The 21090-nt window shown below is 46.2% G+C and overlaps 1 protein-coding gene across 3 annotated transcripts in view; it reads right to left on the bottom strand.

The window, feature by feature from the left end:
• Positions 1-660: 660 nt before the first annotated feature.
• Positions 661-21090, bottom strand: part of LOC137142446 (gastricsin-like) — a 34216-nt gene continuing 13786 nt past the window's right edge. The window contains exons 7-15 of one of the 3 annotated variants that reach the window (XM_067531825.1): positions 20076-21004; positions 6572-6722; positions 5703-5820; positions 4542-4660; positions 3518-3717; positions 2514-2636; positions 1757-1904; positions 1215-1313; positions 661-1031 (exon numbers count right to left, since the gene is read on the bottom strand). In XM_067531825.1, coding sequence (XP_067387926.1) covers positions 876-1031; positions 1215-1313; positions 1757-1904; positions 2514-2636; positions 3518-3717; positions 4542-4660; positions 5703-5820; positions 6572-6722; positions 20076-21004 — 2043 coding nt within the window. In that variant the 3' untranslated portion in view covers positions 661-875. Of the gene's footprint in view, positions 1032-1214; positions 1314-1756; positions 1905-2513; positions 2637-3513; positions 3718-4541; positions 4661-5702; positions 5821-6571; positions 6723-7356; positions 7413-20075; positions 21005-21090 lie in introns of those variants that run through there. The other 2 variants (XM_067531826.1, XM_067531827.1) reach the window with 2 other exon arrangements.

Consider the following 21090-nt stretch of genomic DNA (forward strand, 5'->3'; position numbering starts at 1 on the left):
CCATAGCTGTGAAATACTGTGGTTCTGCTGAATCGGCAAATTGTTGACAGAAGTTTTTCTGACCAGCTGTAGTCTCCAGTTTACAGATGGGTAAACTGAGGCCCACAGAGGGGAAGTGACTTGCTGAGTTCAGATAGGGATTCAGTGGCAGGGTCAGGGAAGGAACCAGCACTCATGATTCTCAGGCCTTTGCCCTAACCTCCAAACAAGCTTACCTACCTCCTAGCTAACGGAGGGACGATCGTTTTCTAAGTGAGCAGCGTTCTACTGAAACCTCACTTTTCCTTGGTCTCTGTTTCCACCTCTAAGAGCCCTTTGAGATCTACAGACTAAAAGAGCTGCATATTATCAAGCCGCTAGCCCTGACAAAGGAAGGGAAGATGTAGTGAGCCAGGTAGCATTTAGGCTTGGAGACAGAGTATGACTGAGGTACTCTTTCCTACAACACGAGGCCGTGTTAAGTGAGGTTGGTGTTTAAATGAAATTCCTGTGACTGCTTTAGCTTTAAATTTGCCCCTGCTCACAGCAGCTCATCAGGACTAGCTGCTTGTTTCTGCCCATGATGTACACTTTGAGGCCATGCTTCCCTCAGCCATGTCTTAAGGTTTTTTTTATTTGGCACCAAAAGATCAAACGAAAACACATTTGCTTGATGTTTTTAATGCCTTCTATTTATTTGCAGTCATCTTCAAAGGGGAGCCCAGAATTTCATAGCACAGATTTCACAGGAGAAAGGCTTCAGAAATCAGCAACATTCAGTACAGAGAGATGTTCAAAATCCTTGGAAAGAGGCTTGGGGGGCTAGAGTTTCACAGCACAGCAAGGTGAAGAGGCCAGAGGCAGGTCAGAGCAGCATGGAAGACAGTCCGTGGTGGTTATGCTGCTGGGGCAAAGCCCATCTGATTGTTGCCAACATCGTAAACAGAGTAATATGACCGGAGGAAGACGTCACCCAGGATCCACAGGGGCTGCCCATTCTGAGATGGCAGGTAAGTGGGTGAGATGCCGACGACACACTCGCTGCCATTGCTCTGTTAAGAAGAAGACAGAAAGCTGAGTTAAAGCCCTTTGGTTCAGACGCTCTGGCCATAACGCATGGCACAGGTAACACGAGTACAGACGTGCCCCACAATACCCATATAAAACATACGGCTCTCTGTGAGCCCAGCCAGAGGAGATTATGTGAGCAGAGGAGGGTGAGGACAGAGCCATACCTGGAGCACGTAGGCAGAGGGGCTCAGCGGGAAGCTAGTTCCACTGATGGTGAAGGAGATGGTAGGCATGCTGCTAATGTTGCTGCAGCTAACCACGTACTATGGAAAGAGAAAGCAAGGACAGGTTTACATACTGTGTACAGCCACCGCAGACAGAATCCTGCACCCTGCGACCAACCCCCGCTTCCCTCCGTACAAACAGCTTCCAACAACTCCTGAAAGCTCTTTAGAACAGTCACATGGAAAAGGAAAGAAGGATGTCAAATGTTTTATTGCACTCGATAGCCTCACAACACCCTGAAGGAGAAGAGATTATTTGGAGCACTTTCCGGATGGGCAAACAAGCACAAAAACGTTAAATGAGTTGCCCAAGACCAAACAGAGTGAGTGGCAGATCAAGGAATGGAACCCAAGAGTCCAGACAACTATTCACTTGCTTTAACCACCAAACCATGTTTTCTCTGAGCTGCTTCCTGTAGCAGGAACCTGCTTAGTAGCAAGGTTCTTCTCCTCTTCCACTTTTAAGCCTCTGTTCGCCCTACCTCGCCGTCGCTGTTCTCCTGAGCGCCGATGTCCTCCATCAACTCCGAAAAGACGGCTTGTGGAGCAGTGAGGAGGGAAGTTCCAGTGTCCACGATCCCCTGGCAGCCACTACTACACCAGCCACTGGACTGTCCGTTAACGGAGAAACTAAGGGCACAGAACACAAGACACTTCAGAAGGAAAATTCAGCTGCAATGGATCCATCTTTGTTACCTGATGAGCCAAGAACATGGGAGTCCTGCTATGTTTTGTCTTTTCATGGTATCCCTGGAACTTTTCATATTTTCAGTTGGTGGTTTCTAGGGTCCCAGGGAAACTCAGGAATAGAACTCAGGAGCCGAGTCAGTAGCGCCCAGGAGCTACGTCTTGATGCCCAGAGCCTGATCATGGAGGATAGGTTCACCAGTGGCTATTAGACAAGATGGTCAGGGATGTAACCCCGTGCTCTGGGTGTCTATAGCCGCTGATGGCCAAAAGCTGAGAGTGGACGACAGGGGATGGATCACTCGATGATCACCTGTTCTGTTCTTTCCCTCTGAAGCACCTGGCACTGACCACTGTCAGAAGACAGGATACTGGGCTAGATGGACCACTGGTCTGACCCAGTATGGCTAGTCCTATGTTCTTATGTTTGTTCTTATGATCAAAACATGTCCCAAAGCCCATTAAAATTAATGGAAGGACTCCCACAGATTAAGATGGGCTCAGGATCAGGCCCTACATTCTTATAGAAAATTCAGATGACAAGAACCTTACCCTTCAATTCCAATTTGCCAATAAGCATCCTGGGTGACAGCAGTCCAGACTAACTGACCAGAGTACAAATTGGAATCAACCCCTCCAAAGACGAGTTCACCACCAGATTGAGTGCCCTCTTGCCTAAACAAATGCATAGGAGGGAAAGCGCTTGGTTATTTATAGCAAAAACAACAAGAATCCTGTAGCATCTTAAAGACTAACAAATTTCTGCGGGCATAAGCTTTCATGGGCTGCAACCCACTTCATCAGATGCAACTATTATTATAACCTGGTTATTTATAGCCATCTACGGAATCCAAAAACCGTCTGTAACTGTGGCATACAGGTTCCTACCCTGAGTTATAGCATGAAAAGCTCCTCAGAGATACACAAAGAATGCTAGTGGCAACGTTGGTAAAAATCAAGCATATGGAGAGCTCTTTGATCATCACGCACAGACACATTCACCTAGTGAGCTGCGAACCTGGGCATTCCCAAATACCATGGCAGGGGTGCCATTAGTTTGCAGTGGGGTTTTTCAGAAAAGCCTCCTCTACTGTTCAGAGGAAATAAATAATCTCATAACAAGGGTAGAGTTGTCTATCTAGTGCCTGGCATTCAGAGATGCATCGAAGTAGCTGTGGGTACTTGGCGTCTGGGAAAAAGCCAGCGCCGAGTGTCTGGAGCAAATAGTACAGGGAAGGCTAGAAACTGTAGCCCAGGAGGAACATGATGTGTCTGATGGGGCAGAACCTTCATCAGCGGAAGGGGAAGGTGAATGACCTCAGTGAGCTTTCTCTTACTGACCAGTTTGCACAGTTCTGAATGGGAGAAGAAAGGGCTGAAGGGAAGAGGCACTTCCAGGGTAAGGGATGAGGCCACCTCCTAACCATTATTCTGCCTTTGGCCCTCCTCAGGGTGTGGGAGACCAAAGGGGCCGACAGAAAGGGAAAAGGATCCTGGGAGATATAAAGACAGCACACAGATGTAAAGATACAGGGGAGTGGCCTCCTCCTACGTACGAACTCAGGTAGAAGCTGAAGAGCGAGGCACTGATCAGGTTCTCCTGCATCAGACCTTGCATCACGGTGGTGGCCCCGCCAGCAGAAATGGCAGGGAAACCCAGACCAAGGATCCCATCGAACTGAGAATAGACAAAGTTGGTGCCAGGCTCGGTCTCACTCAGGCCAAACTCCTGGTGTGTGATGGAAATGTCCTGGATCTGCAGAGCAACAAATGGAAACAGCCATTACAACTCGAGAGAGCGAGCTTGCCGTTGAATCTAGCAAACCCAGGAAGGCGAGTGTTGCATGGACTTATCTAACCAGTCAGGAGATCTCAGAGCACTTTCTGAGAGTACCAGCACCTCCATTTTACAGGTGGGGAAACAGGCCCAAAAAGGTGAAGCGATTTGCCTAAAGCTTACACAGCCCATTGGAAGCAGAGCTGAGAGTAAAAACCAGGTCTCCTGACTCCCACACTAGAGCACTCTGCCTCTGACCATATTATCACATCTTTGTGCTGTTACTTCACTACTAGCCAGACCCATTGAGCCTCATACATTCCTCAAAGCTCTGTAACTAGTGGATGTCTAACTAAAGAAAGGCTTCCCAGCTTCAGGTGCCTCTCCAGACACAGTCTGGGAGTCTGAAGATTCATGGCATTGAAAAAAGAATGCTGAGCATCTTGTTTGTTTGTTTTAAATGCTAAGATTGCCAAACATCCCGCTCATATTCCCCAGCCACCTCATTTCTGAAAACCCAGACAGTATCCCTATCATCTGGAGATTAAAAGTGGAATAGACGTCTCAGCTCTGTTGGAACTGAACAGAAAATTTGAACAGAAAATTCCCCAGTGAGCCTCAGTAGTCATGAGTCTCACACTCACTGGCTAGAGTGAGTGATCTTGACTCGCCCGTGGCAGGGCCTGCAGGGGAAATAAGAGACTGTCTACGACTGACTGCTGATGGAGTTTGGATGCTAGCACCTTCCAGCTCATGCTAAAGCTATAACAACTGTCATCTCCTTGGCCGATGCTATCACTTACTGTCACTGTGTCATAGCCAAAGACTCCGGTGAGGCTACCACTCCCGTACTGCAGAGAGAAGGTCTGTCCACTGGAAGAATAGGTGGAGGAGTTGTTGGGGTCGAACAGTGTGTGGGTGGCTAGGGGTAAGAACAGAGCAGCATCAGTTTTCAGCTCCAGCTGAATGACAGATTGTTGAACCCCTCCTTCCTTCCCTTCCCCCCCCCACCCCCCAACCCTCGAACTGAGCCTGACACTAGAATGGTCTCCTAAAAATGGCACTATTTTACCTTGCTGTAGCACCTTCCTGCTGCAGTCCTCAAACACTCTGCACGTTACTAATAAATTAAGCCTCACAGTTCCTCTTTGAGGTAGGGCTAATCACCCCCACTTTACAGGTGGGGAATGAAGGCACAGAAGGGGGACGTGACTTGCCTAATGGGATACAATCCTGCTCCCCAATCCTGTTCTTTAGCCTCAGAATCATCCTTCTCCTGCTTGCCTCCTTACTCCTCATGCAGTAGTCTGAAACTGTCACATGCCTATGCTGACTGAAACATCCTTTTAGGACTCCAGACATCTCAGAATGCCAGTCTGTGGGGTCTTTATGGGACTGAGGCCATTTGAATAGGAATTTCTCCTCTTTGTAATACAAGATTCCAGGAAGAGGTCTGTGAAGGTTTGGACATGTGTCAAGAATGGATCCAGAAATGATACCGTACATGACAGAGTGCCAGGAGCTAAAAACAGAGGAAGACCAGGAATGTGTCAGGTAGACACGGTGAAGACTGACATACAACAAAAAAGGTTAACGATGAAGAAAGCCACGAAGCAGGCAAAAGACAGAAAGTGGTGGACGTCTGCGTCTGGAGCCCCAGTCATGGGCCGGGCCCCCATTGTGCTAGTTGTTGTACAAACACAGAACAAAAAGATGGTCCCCGCCCCAAAGAATTGACAATCTACAGAAATTACATGAGCTTCCACATCCTTTGCTATTTTTCTGTTTGCAGTGGGACGACAGAACACTCCTCACATATTGGGATTTGAAGGGTCTCTACATTATTCTTGATGAACAATCAGGGTTAGGGCTGGGTTAGTGCCCAGGATAGGATACTGTGATAGAGAGCCTCCCTCCATGGTAGAGACATTTCCCTTGGCCCCTTGTGTGCAGGGGTTACTCACTGCAGGCCTGGCTCTGGCAGTACACAGACGGCACCCACAGGTTGGATGAGCCAGTGTCAAAGAGAACCAGGAAGTTCTGGGGTGGGGTTCCAATGCTGATCTCCCCGTAGTAGGACATCTAGAGAAAAGGGGGCATTCTTTTCATCACAGCTTCTCCTCATCACGATCCAAGTCACTTGCCAACCAATAGCACTATTGAGAACGCTGGAGACGCGCCCCACGGGCCCCCCCCCGGCTGTCTGCACCACATAATTCACCTCAGACCCGGTGTGGCTGCCAGGTGGGTGAATGGTGGCAAGAGACAGTGGAATCTCACGCCCTTCGAGGTTTTGCAAATGACTCCAATGATGCTAGATTGTTTCCAAAAAAAAGCCAACTTTCTCCCCTTCTAATTTAACCCTTCCCTCTCCCCCGGAGAGATTCAGTTTAAAATATATATTCTAGCTAAAGGGCAGCCAGTGCTCTCTATTAGGGATGGGAGAACTGTTGGGCCTTTTTCTCTTCACACAACAAAAACCATAGGAAGGAACCCCTGGGCATAGTTGAGTCCCAAGTAACTGTGTTTACTAACTGTACATAAACACGTACGGCTTAGCTATAGACACACGTGGCTGCGCTGGTTGCCTGCTGTAGAACACAGTGACTGCCAGGAGAGGGCCCACAAACTATTTAAAGGGATACTACACTATTCCTGTACGCTACAAGAACCAGTCCTAAAATAGGTTGGGGGGGGTGCAAGCTGGGTATTGTATTTTCCATTTGAATTTCTCTCTCTCCTCCCATCCCTGCTCCACTGTTGACAGCCTCCATCCTTTCTTCCTCTTTGCTCCACCTTCACTGTTATTTTTTCCAATCAGGCACATACTCACATCCATGTAGTTATCCAGGGGCTCATAGGCGGTGGCAAAGTTTTGGAAGTACTTCATGGCTGGGTCATACTTGTGGTTCTTCAGGTAGCTCTTGAGGACTCCCTTCTCCTTCATCACCTCCCTCATGGACTTGAATCTCTTCAGGGAAACTCTGCACAGAATGGAAAGAAAGCGATGCAGTCTCCCTTTTCATTTTCACTCTTCAAAAGATTTGGGCTGGGTTTGTTTAGTGGTACGTTTTCCAGCCACTGAAAGAACCCAGTGCACTGGGACTGACTTCATTGTAATTACAGCAGGGATGAATTTGACCCAATGTCTTCTGTACCCTTGGCTCTCTTAATAAGACCTCCTTGAAGTACAGTGAGTAGCCCACTGGAAAGCTAAGAATGGGAGATTGACACTGGGGTATCATGTCAGCATTCAACATTAAGGCCAACCCTGGACTATTGTTTCCTTGGACTCATGAAAAATGCTAAGCCACAGAAGAAAAAGCAAATCATTCTTAAGAATAATACTTAGCACTTGTATAAGCACTCCTGATTCACTGATATCCCAAGTCAAGTACAGTCAGTTGCACTGTCCCCATTTTACAGATAGCTAAACCGATGTTCAGAGAGATTAAGTGAGTTGTCCAAGGTCATGGAGCCTGTCAGCGGCAAAGCCCAGGACAGAACCTAGGAATCCCTGTCTCCTCAAACCACTCCACACAATGTGCCTATTTTTTCCTTCACAACGGCATAATCAGCAACAGCTGCAGAGGGGCCATGCTGTTATTCTATACTCACCTCACCAACCCTTCAGAGAGGTGGAGGCACACCAAGGCGAGGATCAACCACTTCATGATGCTCTTCTTTTGCAAGCAGTTTCTAAACAGTCCTCCGGTTCAGTCCTGGACACCAGACTGAGGTTGGAATCCCAGGATCCCTGCCTATATACCCAAAGGGTCCACCGTTGTCTCCAACTCCTTCTGCCACTATCTCATTCCCACATCAGAAGCTTAGCAACGTGTCAGTGACACTTTATGCTGCGGCTTGCCCCAGTGCTAAGGACTCTATCTCAAGAACAGCATGCTTAATCAGAAGGATAAATACCATTTTATTTTTAAATCACTCCTTGAAGGGAAATGTCGGAATGATAAGAGGAATCAAAGTCATTAAACTCCCAAAACACCCAACAAGCCACCAGTTTGTTCTCCTTTATCTTCCATTAGTTTGCAATCTGATAGTTCTATTGCTTTTTTTCTCAAAAGGTAGGAGGAGGAAAAGTTTGATCACACGTGGCAGCTGGGTTATAATGGAAAGAATAACAAGATTAAAATGTCTTTGTGTGATCTGCGCTGTTTCCATCCCAGTTCTCACCTCTACGTTTTCAAAAGGCCAGACAAGCACAAGGGTATGTAACGTCCCTCAGAGAACAAAACATGGTGGTGTGAGCTGCATATTGAAGCACGGACTCTGCAGATTAGAGGAGCCCTTTTTACCTTGGAAGGCAGCCTTTTAAAAACCACCGAGGTGTGAGTTTTAGGGAAGGATTTTTATGACACCAAGAGCCCCATTGTGTGTGCAACTGTATGCTTAATTTGCATTTGCAGTTACACTGAGTGTGTGACAACAAAGCAAATCTTTGCACATCAGTACAGTAAAAATTGTAGTAATGAGGCCAGCTAAGTACTTAAAATAGATTATTCAAGGGTAGGTGAGGATCTTACATGCAAAAGACCAAATGTTTAAGTCACCATTTGCCCCACAAATATCCCATTTGCCATCAAAAGTAATTGCAATGCTAACTCTTAATCTTAAATCTGCCTCGTAGTTACACTAATGGGGTGGGAAAGACACACACAAAAAAGTGCCTTTAAAAATCAGTTGAGTCTAATCTGGGACTTTAAACACTAAAATGCCTTAATAATAATCTCATTGCTATTAATTGTTGTCACTACAGAGCAGAATGACGGTTACTAGGGTGCCTGAAGTGCACATTTCCATTTCTTAATAGCCACCTGAACTCTGAATTTCTTGGGTCCGAAATGCTCGGCTTGGAGATAATCACAGAATCACTGTCATGGTTCTTACCCTGGCCTTATTGATGCGCACTCTAAACCTTAACTCCATGTTCACAGGTTTTTGTCTGGGAAGTAATACAAGACTTCTGTAGGGTCGCCAACATTGTATTTCAAGAATATAGGACAGTTTTTCTAGCGCTCACACATAGATCCTGGGGCTGACACTGAGGAGAGGTAAAAAATTGGGGGGAGGGGGGAATGGCAACTTGCAAAACTGTAGTTTGCATATTAATTACTACTATTATTATTATTAATATTATTAATAAGCAGTACTCACCAACATTCACCAGTGCTGCTTTTTGCAGCACTCAGCAGCCTCTGATCCTGTTGTATGGAAAGGAAGAAATCTCTGCGGGATGCCATTTCAGATTTCAATGGCGGCTGGGGGTCACCTTTCAGCAGGATGTCCAGGGACCACTTTGGCATGACTGAAGAGCAGCCGGGACAAATTTGAGCCGTGTTGCTACCCCTTGCGCCCTGTCGAAGCACAGCCCAGCAGCCCACCAGGGGAGGGGAGCTCAGATCACAAACTCTATCACCCTTGGATCTGCAAGGAAGATGTCACCGAAGGCCTTGCTCGGCACTGGAGAACGAAACCTCTCCGTGAACAGAACAGGAACAGCAAAACCTTCCTCACTCCTCACCAGTGTCTAGTTCAACTCCTGTGTCTGAGGTAGAGCCACCTTTTCATCATCCAGATCCCACTGATACCTTCCCACATCAATCCCACTCCACGCAATTATTATTGTTGGCTTCAAGTAACATGGATTCTGACACTAGCTGCTGGGGCGGGAGAATTCCAGATGTGCATGGTCCTCTAGGAGAAAAACCCCTGTGTATATTTCATCTAAACTTCAGGGAGGTTCCTTTTCCAGGGGCATCCATGTTTTCCTGTTGCTGCTAAATTCAAAGGGAGCTTCACCCGCATCCTCACAGGCCAGAGAATTTCACCAGATCATTCCTGAATCAAATCCAATGTCTGGATCAAACCACCAGTGTGTAACCTTGTTCTGAGTGCATCGTGCCGCCTTCTGGTAAATAGCTGGGGATACGGGGTGTCTGTCTCGTCTCCCTTGGCCCACACCCGCCCCCCCCCCCCACTTTTTTTTTAAGCTCACTTAATCAATCAACTCTTATTGAATTTCTTCCTCCATAGGCTCTTCGCCTAACGGTAGAAAGATCAATTCCTTGGCCTATTGGGTGGCGAAGCACCGGAATGGGTTACTGAGGGAGGTGGTGGAATCTCCATCCTTAGAGGTTTTTAAGGCCCGGCTTGCCAAAGCCCTGGCTGGGATAGTTTAGTTGGGGTTGGTCCTGCTTTGAGCAGGGGGTGGGACTAGATGACCTCCTGAGGTCCTTTCCAACCCTAACCTTCTAAGACTCTAAGAGCAGTTGCATACTCTGGAGCAGATTAGATGTATGATCTTCAGGAACAGGGGGAGGTGCAGAGTAGCAAGGAGAAGGAAGACACTCAAACATAGCTACAGAGGCAGCTGTCTTTACCCTCCACACACACATCCTCAAAGCTTGTGGTTGTGCTCAGCACATGTACATGCTACGTGGCAGACATCCTGTTCCCTGGATTTTCATTATAAAAGGGCAAATATAAATATCAGCTCACTCAAGGGGAACCTTATCACCAAGGGCCTAGACAAACAGTAGAAACTGCTCACCCAATGGGCCAAAATTACAGAACAGCAAATAGAACCTGTGTGGGAAAGGGGCACTGAACGAATCCGGTTACCTCACCACAGACACTCAGATCTGATTTGGTTTTGCAGAATTTTCCTTTCTCCTTCAAGCTTTGTAAGAAGAGGGAAAGATGCCAGATGCCTGGTGGTATCAGCTGAAGCATATAACAATTGTTACACTGGTTCAGAGCAATAATCTGCCTAGTCCAGGATCCTGTGGCCATTAGTAAATATTTCAGGGGGCAATGCAATGAACACAGAGTGGACAATTATGGAGTAACCTGCTCCTAAAGGAAATTTATTCCTGATCCCAGGCAGCTAGTGGTTGATCTATGCCCTGAAGCATGAAGTTTATAGTACTCATACATTTTCTATCCTGTCTAAATATCTAATCATCTGAAATCCTACCAAATGTGTTAGGTTCAATGATCATTTGTGGCAGAGTCCCACATGTTAATTACATACTGTGTAAAAAATGTATTTCCTTCTGTCAGTTCTAAAATGCACTTTCAGTTTCATTGCATACCAATTTCCCTTGTGTCATTTTCATCAGTTTAGAACTTAGTAAATTTTATCTGCCATCATTCTGCTCATTGACCTACCTTAGTTCTTTTGCCATCTTCTCTGGTCTTAACTAACCTAAATAACCATTGTGTCTGTAAATGTTGCCACTACTTCGTTCACCCCATCCCATAATCTTTAATATCATAAACACTAGCCTTAGTGTTGACCCTTGTGACACACCGCTATTAATCTCCTGACAGGTTAAAAATTGACCATTGACTCCTCCTCTTTCTTTTCTCTCTTTTAGCCTGTTTGTCCCTCACTCCTGTGGTCGTTTAGTTTTCTTAAGAACCTCTTTATGCGGGACTTTGCCAAAGGCATTTTGAAAGCCCAGATAGGTTCTATTAACGAGTTCTTCTTTATTCACTACTTGACCAAACAAGCTCAAAAAATTCTAGTAGATTAGAGAAGCAGGATTTTCCCTTACTGGAGCTGTCCCCGTCTTGTGATATTTGGTGGTTTCCTTAAAGGTCACACTACTGAAATCAAGGGACTCTCAGGTTTCATTAAAAAACACATTTCTCGCCCTCATGTTTGCAGAGAAACCCTGAAAACACCAACCCCTAATAGCGCAAACACCAGAAAGCAAAAAGAAAGCCCCCAAACACTTATTTTTAAAGTCTTGTGATTTTTAAGCCAATCTCATGATTTTGGGAGGCCTGATGTGATTTTCAAATGCTTGGGGTTGGCACTACTGCTACCAGCTGTAGTTTGATCTATTTTAGTACATTTCACAGCTGATAAAAAGTTCAAACAGGAGCCTTTTATTAAGTGATAGCTCAGAGCTGAACAGATTGTGGCTAGTCAGCACTTTGGGACCTTTCTGCTCCCCCTTTTCTTCATCTCCTTCCATTGTCCTCTGCATGCTTTGCTCAGTGGTGCCTCCATGTGCTTGGCACAGACTCCAAAATCCCACCAGCCCAGGAACTCCCCTCAAATAACTTCAAAAACACCCACTTCCCTTGCAATGTCCCTTCACTTCCTTGCGTTGGAACCAGCAGCTTCTGTATTGTATTATCCAGGTTAGATTTAAGCTCTTTCGGGCAGGAACTGTCATTCACATTCCACAAAGCACCCTCTGTAAGTGATCACAAATTTTCAAAGGCACAAATGGCAGCCGGGTGCTTCAATTCCATTTTGCCTTTGAAAGTCTCCCCCACCATGGTTAACATAGTTAGTAACCAGGCAGCGGCCATTGCTGGGTTTTGATGGAGCAATGGGCTGATCTCACATGGAAAAGCCTGTGTTCCATTGCTCAGGAAAGGTGCAGGACTGGAATAGCGAGAGACGCTGCAGGTCAGGATTGAAGTGCATTGGTCTAACTGTTTGTGGGGAGCCCAGGATTGGTAAAACAGAGTGGACTGTAGGTCAGGACTGAGGTGCATTGGCACAGCTGTTCATGAGATCAGGAACAGAACAGTAAGAAGTGCTGCAGGCCATGATTGCAGGATACTGGCAGAGCTAGATGTGGCATCCAGGACTGAAATAGCATAGGTTGTAGGAGGTTGGGATTAAGGTGCATTGGCAGAGCTGTATGGGGAGGCCAAGGATGGCATAGCGGGTCAGGATTAGGAGCACGAGCAGTACTGCACGAAGGAAAGTGCTTACTTACGCTAGGATTGATTATGGCCAGCACCCGGGGTCTCCAACTTCAATTAGCAACTAAAATTCACCTGTAAACTTGACAATTTTCTATTTAACACCAAGCAAGCCACACCCTCCACGATAGTCATCAGATTCCATTTATTCTGTATACATTCTTAGTGCACATTAGAGTAAGACATGAGTGCTCCTCAGCTCAGAGAGCACTGCTAAGGCTCTTTGCCTTGAAGGTTACACCTGGATGAAATATAAACAGGGACTGACGGGATAGCCATAGTAATAACCCATAGAAGTAATTACACAGCAAGACTGATCTCTATGGACAGAGCAGCTTTAAAATCCCTGGTGACCAGAGCCCCGAAGCACCATTGCTTTTCCGCCACGTCAGAAATATTTAGTATCAAAGACACCAGTACAAGTAAGAACGAGGAGAATCGCAGGGGATAAGAGCTTGAGGTCAACACAGATGTGCCTGGGCCTTTTGATTTTAGTCACACACACATAAAGGAAGGAAACAAATAGGATCCCCTCTTTAGAACCAGTGTATTCCCCATACCCACTCCCTGGCTTTCATTTCCCAACCTCCAGCCTACGATCTCCCTTCACTTCTTCCCTTTTGGTCCTGTTGGGTGGCAGGAGTCCAATCCCCTTCAGCTACCTGCACACAGCACTCAACTTCAGATGAGCTAAGCCTGGTGGAAGGACAAACTCTACAGACAGGCTTCAAGGGTGCCACAACAGGTGAACTGAGATTACTACTAGGCAATTGATGAATGATACTGCACAGTAAGGGTGAAGTCAGATTGGGTTGGGTGGCATCATGCCTACAGAAAACAAGTGGGAAGCGACTGTGGAGATGATTAAGAGAATTTACATTAATAATACCTAGCTCTTGTATATCAGTTTTAATCCATAAATCTCAAAGCACTTTACAAAGGAGATCAGTATCATTATGCCCATTTCACAGATGGGAAAACTGAGGTACAGGGAGGTGATGTGATTCGCCCACAGTCACTCAGCAGGCAGCAGCAGAGCTTAGAATCCAGTTCCCTTGAGACCTAGCCAGTGGGCCGCACTGCGTATAGGCATAAAAAGAAACAAGTGACTACTCGAGACACACATACTCTCACCTGTCTCAGTGTGGGGCAGAGAGGAATCTGGCATGAGAGGTACAGCAACAGTCCCCACTCTAGTGTGGGAGAGAGGAGATTCTGAGGATTAGAGGTATTTAGATAGCCGCTTCCCACTGGAGGTAAAGACAGCAACAGCTTGGAATTTTTTCTAGTGGACAAAGTGGCTTACATTTGTGTAATTCTTTGTGTGTTCAAACCTCTCTGCAAAAATCAATTAATCTGCACAAGATCCCTGTAAGGCAGCTAACTATTACTAGCATTCAGACCAAGGCAGTTACACTGCCTCTCTACTCCTAGAGAGAAAAGTAGGCATATAGGCTGAATAAAAGAAGCTAGAAATAGATACCCTCCTTACAATGAGACCTATTGCCCTGGCAATCATATAAATAGAGCGAGAGAGTCCAACTGCTTAACTTCAAAAACCCAAAGCAAAAACACTTAGAAGGTTAAGCCACTCAAAAACCTAAAGAAAAATCTCCTCATGCTGAAAGCCTCTTGGGGACACATGGTCTTTTCTATGTTATTAGCCACACACGAAACAGATCAATGCAGGGTCGATCTCAGAGGAAGCCCTCCACCCACAGAAAAAGCCTTCGGAGATATGGGAGCCAATTCAATGGGCTAATTCTCTTTTGTATTAGCACATGGGGGGCCTTTAGGACAGGTACTCACTCATTTACAATGCTGAACTCCTTGTGTCCAGCTGGGTGGCATCAGCTAGATATACAATGCGTTGGAGGGCACCTTTGGCTCTGAGGCCAAGGTGGTTTATACCACAAAAGATGAAACATTCTGGTTTTTGCCCATGTTGTATTAGCTGAGGTGGCCACAGCACGTTTGGAGGGGAGACACTGGGAGGTGGATGATGTTCCTAATTTAACCCGCATCCGAGATACAGGTGCACACGCATTTGGATAGTCCAATAATCTGTTCCTTGCCAGGCTCACGGCAAGACATGCAAGGAAAAGAAAGGCAACCATGAAAAGAACATGGTATGGAGGCACATACAGTCTGATAGAACGAGAATATGTCTTGTTTTCTTGTCATGAGCTAGAAGGTTTCTAACAAGACTAACTCAACTCCCGTGTGACCCCACTGAAGTCAGTGGAGTTACAGCAGGGCTGAATTTGCTCCACTGATTTTGAACTCCTCAGGGCAGGGTAAAAATGCCAGGAATACCTATTATGCTCTGTAAATATAAATAATTCCAGACCAAAAGACAATCACAGGATAAGAGATTCCAAAAGGGGCTAGAAGAATTGCCACTTGATTACAGGCTGCCTGCCCTCCATTTCCCAAAGCCACTGCTAATCAAACAGAGCATGGAACCTGGTGGTGAGGAAAAGTCCAATCTAAAAGGTCCAAGCCCGTTCAACCTGCCACTGAAAACTCCCCTCTTCAACCTGAGAATGTCCCATGTCTGACCACTAGAGGAAGCTATGAGCCTGGATAACATCACCACCGTTTGTTAACATGGAAACCTCATTAGCAAGGGCTTCCCTTTTGTTTCAGCTCCCAGAAACTCTAATACAGCAGAGCTCCCATTGTGCTCCATGAAGTGTTTTCCTGGCAGCAGAAAATGAGGCAACAGGAGATCGGGAGAGGACCCTGTCCATGGAAGGAGATGTCGCCTTTATGAAGCTGCCCACAGAATGAAAGAGCAGGGGAGCCCCTGATCTAATACATTCCTAGCTAACTCCAGTCAGATGACCATGGCTGCATCTCCCCCAAGCCCACGAGATGACTGACTGCCTTAAGAAACCTTTATCCATCCACAGCGTGGCCAACTGCTTCTCCCTCTTGGCCTGCACAGCTTCTCTCCATCTCCTCAAGTCTCCCCAGCCAGCTTGAAAGATGAACTTGACCTTCTGTGCTATGAATACTGGTTCTGATGAGCATTAAATTGTAAATTCACTTCTACTCAGCCATCCCCTAGAGCCAACCTGCCTCTGGCACCTCTCTCTCGAACCCCTTCATAGGACCCGCTGCAACATCTCATGAGCAAAGCCTGCTGAGCCAGTCACTGCACTCAAGGACGCCATAAGGAAGGGAGAATTCAAGAGACAGTAAAGCAAGACATAGTCAGATTGAAATTTGTAAATTCAAAACACACATGGACTAAATCAGAATCACCCAGGCTGGAATCAGAGGCTTCTTCTCTAAACTCAATGATGAGAGAACGTCTACCTACTTTGTCTCCCCCCGTAAAAGGTGCATCATCCATTATCAATCACTATAGACTGAATTATAGATTTGATAAGGCAACCAAGTCAAAGTCAGAATCTCAATGTACTTATATGGCCTTCATCACTATAGTATCCTAATCACAAGTGCCAGACACCCCTGTGAGGTAGGGAAGTATTATCCCCCTTTACAGACAGGAAACTGAGGAATGGGGTAAAGTAAGTCACCTAGGAAGTCTGTGGCTGAGACAGGAATTAAACATTTCCCTAATTCCAATGCAACGTCCTAGCCACTAGACCATCCGAAGGGCATTCCAGACCAGGGCATATTAGGGTGTCCAGCCTGTACGGGTGCACTGGGGAGAAAGCCCCTCAGAGCTGGGTTGCTAATAAACAGAACTTTGAAGAGACCAGTCTGACTGATTCCAGCCTCTTGGCTCATTTAGAGTTTTGGAAATACTCATTCAGATACATTGGCTGCTCCCTTCTCCCCCCACCCACATGCACACTCTAAAGAGATAACGCTATGACAACAAACGCCAGCATATGGCCCCAGGCCTCACCTATACTGTAGCTGATTTGACTTCTCCCAAGACTGGTAAGCACTCACCTTTACAGATGAGTGGCTTTGGATACATTTAAAGGAACCCAGTGTTTCTGCAAAAAGACAATGAAGGCCACTCTCCTTTCAATGGAAAAGGACAGGTTCTGAGATATCTTACTCCAATGCCAGGAACCATACTGATCCTTGGTGTAAAGCTACTAGCGCTATCGAGACTGCAACCAGGATGAATTTAGTCCAGTGGTCAAGAAGTTGTCTTCTGCTATTGCAGTTGTGTCAAGAGGGCTTGATTCCTACCTGCACATGAAGAAGATCCCTCTTTCTGGACACTGCCTCCATAATTTATCATTCTTTGCATTTTGAGTGGGTGCCTAACTTTATACAAGTAATTCTATACTGCTAGGGCTGGGTCAGGTTCCAGACTGGAACTTGCCCCTTCTCCACACACTCCATGCTGGCATACTCCAAGGCTCACAAACACACAGAGCATTGGCGTGGCAGTTCACTCGTGCTGGCACATTTGGAAAGCTTACGTCTCGACATTGATATCTTGGAACGCACACACGCCTGCACCAAGTGCTGACCTATCAGAATGCTCATAAATTCACACACGCCATGCAACACTTACACACACACACACACACACACACGTGCGCTCTGTGGTGGCATCTCATGACACTTGCAGTTTGTCTTACGCTACCAGGGACACAGATAAAGCTTGCAGTAACACCAGACCCTACTACTCCCAACACACGAATCTGGCCAAAGAGAACATCTTTGCAAGGTGTCTACTTCTCCTAGAGCGATTGCATCCTGACAGCTGACGAGGATGTCAGATTTTAATTTTACTTAAGACTGTCAGCTCTTCAGGGCAGGGTCTGTCTTTGTTCTGTGTTTGTACAGTACAATAGGCTCCTGATCCACTAGAATGGTTCCTGGGTATTACCATAACACATAATAAAAGAAGGGTTATAAAGTAAATAAAGAAATAGATGTATATCCAACCCATGTCTTTTCCTACCCTATCCCAGAAGTCCCCATAAAACAGCAAGTTTCAAGGGGCTATTTGTCACTTTTTAATATCCATGTTAGATGTGGGGAAATAAAAACATTTTATCCTCTCCATTAACTGAGTAAACCAGTCAGATCAGTACATTTGCTACAGAGCAATGAGGAAGTGGGGCTGGAATAAAGGTATTAGAGAACTTGATTTACTGCTGTGCTAGGCCTCCACATATCCAGCCATAACAACACTAAACTAGATATGTCATCATACAAAATGCTAGCAGCAAATTTGTAGAATAGACCCAGATCCAGGCAGCAAGTGAAGTCAATGGAAAAACTTCAAGCCCTTGAAGTTGACTTCAGTGACTGCTGGATTGGGCCAATGAAGCACTGCAGTAGGTAACAGCATTGGCACGTAAAAGGGCAATTCAAAGCCTACTGAAGTCAGTGGGAGTCTTTGGATCAGGGCCTACAGAATACAGATAAAATTCTGCATGACCAAAGTGGGATGAAATTCATGCTCCAAGACTGGATCGTGGAGGAGTCAATGTGCTGTGTCAGCGGCCATGTAAATCTAATACATTCATATAAGGACATTTCAAGACGTGCTGTCAAGATCAAGCACACGTTTAAAAGACCGATATCCTGACCTGTTTTACAAATAATTTTGTTTTTGTCTGGATGTTTTGCATATCTCTCAGCTGTGTGAGCAAAACCAGATAAGTCAATTTCACTTTTGCATTTAGTCAGTTCAGTTAAAGGTTCTCATGCACTGCCCAGTGCTGCAATGTATGAGATGCAAAAGCTGCAGGGGAGCGTGACATTTAAACTTTTTAAAAAACGTGAAATTTCATGAAAATATTTTTATGCAGTTATTTTTAAAAACAAAAAACAAAACAATTCTTCCCCACCCCCAATGAAACCTAAATTCGGGGCATAAACTACTTGACGGTTTCCCTATAAATAAAATAAAGTCAGTTCATATATTAAAAATTAATTAGCTTCTGTTATAGAACAAAAATAAGAGATGGAGGGAAGAAAGGAAGACAGGAGGTCAACGGCTTGCAAAAAAAAATCACTCACTCCTTAGGTCTGTGGTTGTTTGATATCTGTAATGCAGACATCAAGCCAATGAGAAGAATCATAGCTCTAGAAATGGTGAGGAGTTGCTGACGTGAGAGTAAAGAGATTATATAGATACTCAAACAGCTTTACTTATTGGTAGGGCAGTTGCTACATTCCTTGCCATTGTTCCCAGAAGGGTTACTTTTCAAGGCAGCACTATAGCCCCAAAAAGAAGTTGGATTTGTTAGCCCTGTAAAGAATCTCAGAAATCCACAGATTATGCTTTGTGATCTCCAGGGCTGAGATATAACCAGATGATCCAACTTTCCCCTTTCGTTGACTCTACAGTCTATTAACATACCAACAGCAAGGACACCACACTGAGGTTTGGAGGACTCTTTTTGCCAATGCCCAGAGAGCTTTCAGAGAATTGGATGGCACGAAATGACAGAGAATAGCAAAGTGGCATGCTGCAGAGATTGGCGTGACCTGTAGCAGGTCTAACCATGCACAGAATGTTATCACTGGAACATCCCACAGAGAAAGAGAAGCAGAACATCACACACAAGTTTCTACAGAAGGGCCTGATGATTCACATCAAATTCAGCCCTGGTGTAACTGGTTACAACCACTCAAAGCCAATGGAGTGACACCAAAGCTCAATTTAGTCCTTCGAGTTTACAAGGAAATGAGTCATGCACTGAGCCAAAATACTAGTCAATTATTTCACATTGACTCAACGAGGTATGTGGGAATAGGCAACACTCCCTAGATATGACTCCAAGCTTGGCTGCCTCACAGTTATGCTCACACTTCCTTGTTTTCTGCACTCACTCCCACCAGCCCACTCCAGGTAACTGATCTATGATTCACAGCTATGCTTTTCCCATTTGTAGTTGAATGAAGCAACTGGATGTAATACACCACCATTTTCACCATATTATCAGCCAGCTCCTGCTCCCAAAAAAGGAGATGAACACCAAGTAGATCTGTTTCATGTTGCCACTGACTTGGCACTTTTAACTTTGATGCAAAACAAAATAATTAGATAGAAAAACAAAACAAATAAATAAAGGCAAATGGAAAACATTTCTCAATACTTACAAAAATAACAAAAATCACAGAGATACGTACACACCAAGGGCTCACTGATCCCAAACCTCAAACTCCACTGGCATTCCCATTCTTTCCTCCCCCTCCTATAGTTTTTTAAATGTTCCCATATTCTCTCCACCACACTGCTGTCCCTTCTCTCCACAGGCTGCCATTAACATGGATGCCATGAAAGCAGAGGGGTTGACCCTGGTCCATGAACGACCGCTGTACATTTATACTCCACATGGTGCCATTTCTAATGCTGGCACCCCACAAAATAAATTAAATAAATAAATAACGTTTTCAGATACTCTGCAAGGCTTTGAAAACAAATGACATGGGAGGAACGGAGAGGGGGGGAGAGACAGACAAACAGACTACATTCGTAAAGTCTGCTTGATGGAGGTATCTCAGGATGGTGTATCGAGCAATGGGGTTAACAGGGTATCAAGGCGATAGAGAACGGAAGTCACACTACACGATACACGGAAAGGCAGATACGAAAGCCACAATGCAGCGCTTGCACTCAGTGTTTCCCTTACAGAGGCAAGTCAGTGCTGTTATGCCGAGTTTTCCTCGAAGTCCCATCGTCTCTGGGTAGTGCCCTCTGCAAGTTGGACATGGCTGCTGTCTTTTTAAGGTCAATGACCGCGTAGGAGTCCATCCTGCGGGCTGGGTGAGTGGTAGGAAGCGGGGCGCAGGGGACCTGGAGGCTCTGGCGCCTCTTGTGGGGGTCAGCCTCCAACTCAACCTGGATGTAATTGAGCTGTCGCTGCTGCTCCGGGCAGGGCCGGCGGAAGTCAAAACTGAAGACCCGGGGTGTACAGTTGTGGCGGTGCTGCAAGAAGTCATCTCGGCGCAGGCTGCTGTGCAGTGCAGTGCTTTCCGAGTTCACGTAGTTTTGCAGAGGGTCGTCTTCATCAAGCTCGGGGTAACCATTTGGAGAAGGAGTCAGTGCGTCCCCAGAGTCCTCATTGTCCTCGTCCTGCCGCAGCGGCTGGCACTCCCACACGGGAGGCAGTGAGGGCAGGTTCTCGTAGTGCAGCAGGGGCGTCCTGCGGTGAGAGCAGCTGTTTAGGCCCAGGTCCTCCCGGGTGAGTTTCAAGCGCCCACCACGCCGGAGGGACGTGCCTCCAGCAGGCAGCAGGCCATTCACATTCTCGTACACGCATCTGGGCACGGGGCACTCATCCTTGCACTCGTTGTTGTTGTTGGGGGCACAGACATGTCCTCCGCACTCCCGATGGTAACAGCAGGAGCTGTCACGTTTCACCATGTGCCTGTAAACTGGGGCGGGGCCTAGCACAAACTTCACCTCCCCCGGCTGCAGGAAGACCTGGGGGTTTCTGTCTTCCAGAGAGCAGCTGTGGCTCCCGTGTGGGAAAGGAGGGTGGACTTCGGGCAGAGAGTGCATGCAGTGCCGGCCCCTCATTTCCTCCTCACCATTGGTTGTGTTCACATAGGTGTGGGACTGCAGGAAGAGAAAATGTGTTTTAGAGGCAGAGGATGATACTGGGGACAGGGACAATGATAGAAAGAGAGAAGAGACAAAAACAC

The sequence above is a fragment of the Emydura macquarii genome, unplaced genomic scaffold (assembly GCF_026122565.2).
Source record: "Emydura macquarii macquarii isolate MOO-44397 ecotype Brisbane River unplaced genomic scaffold, CSIRO-AGI_Emac_v2 contig_3220, whole genome shotgun sequence".
Taxonomy (NCBI): Eukaryota; Metazoa; Chordata; order Testudines; family Chelidae; genus Emydura; species Emydura macquarii.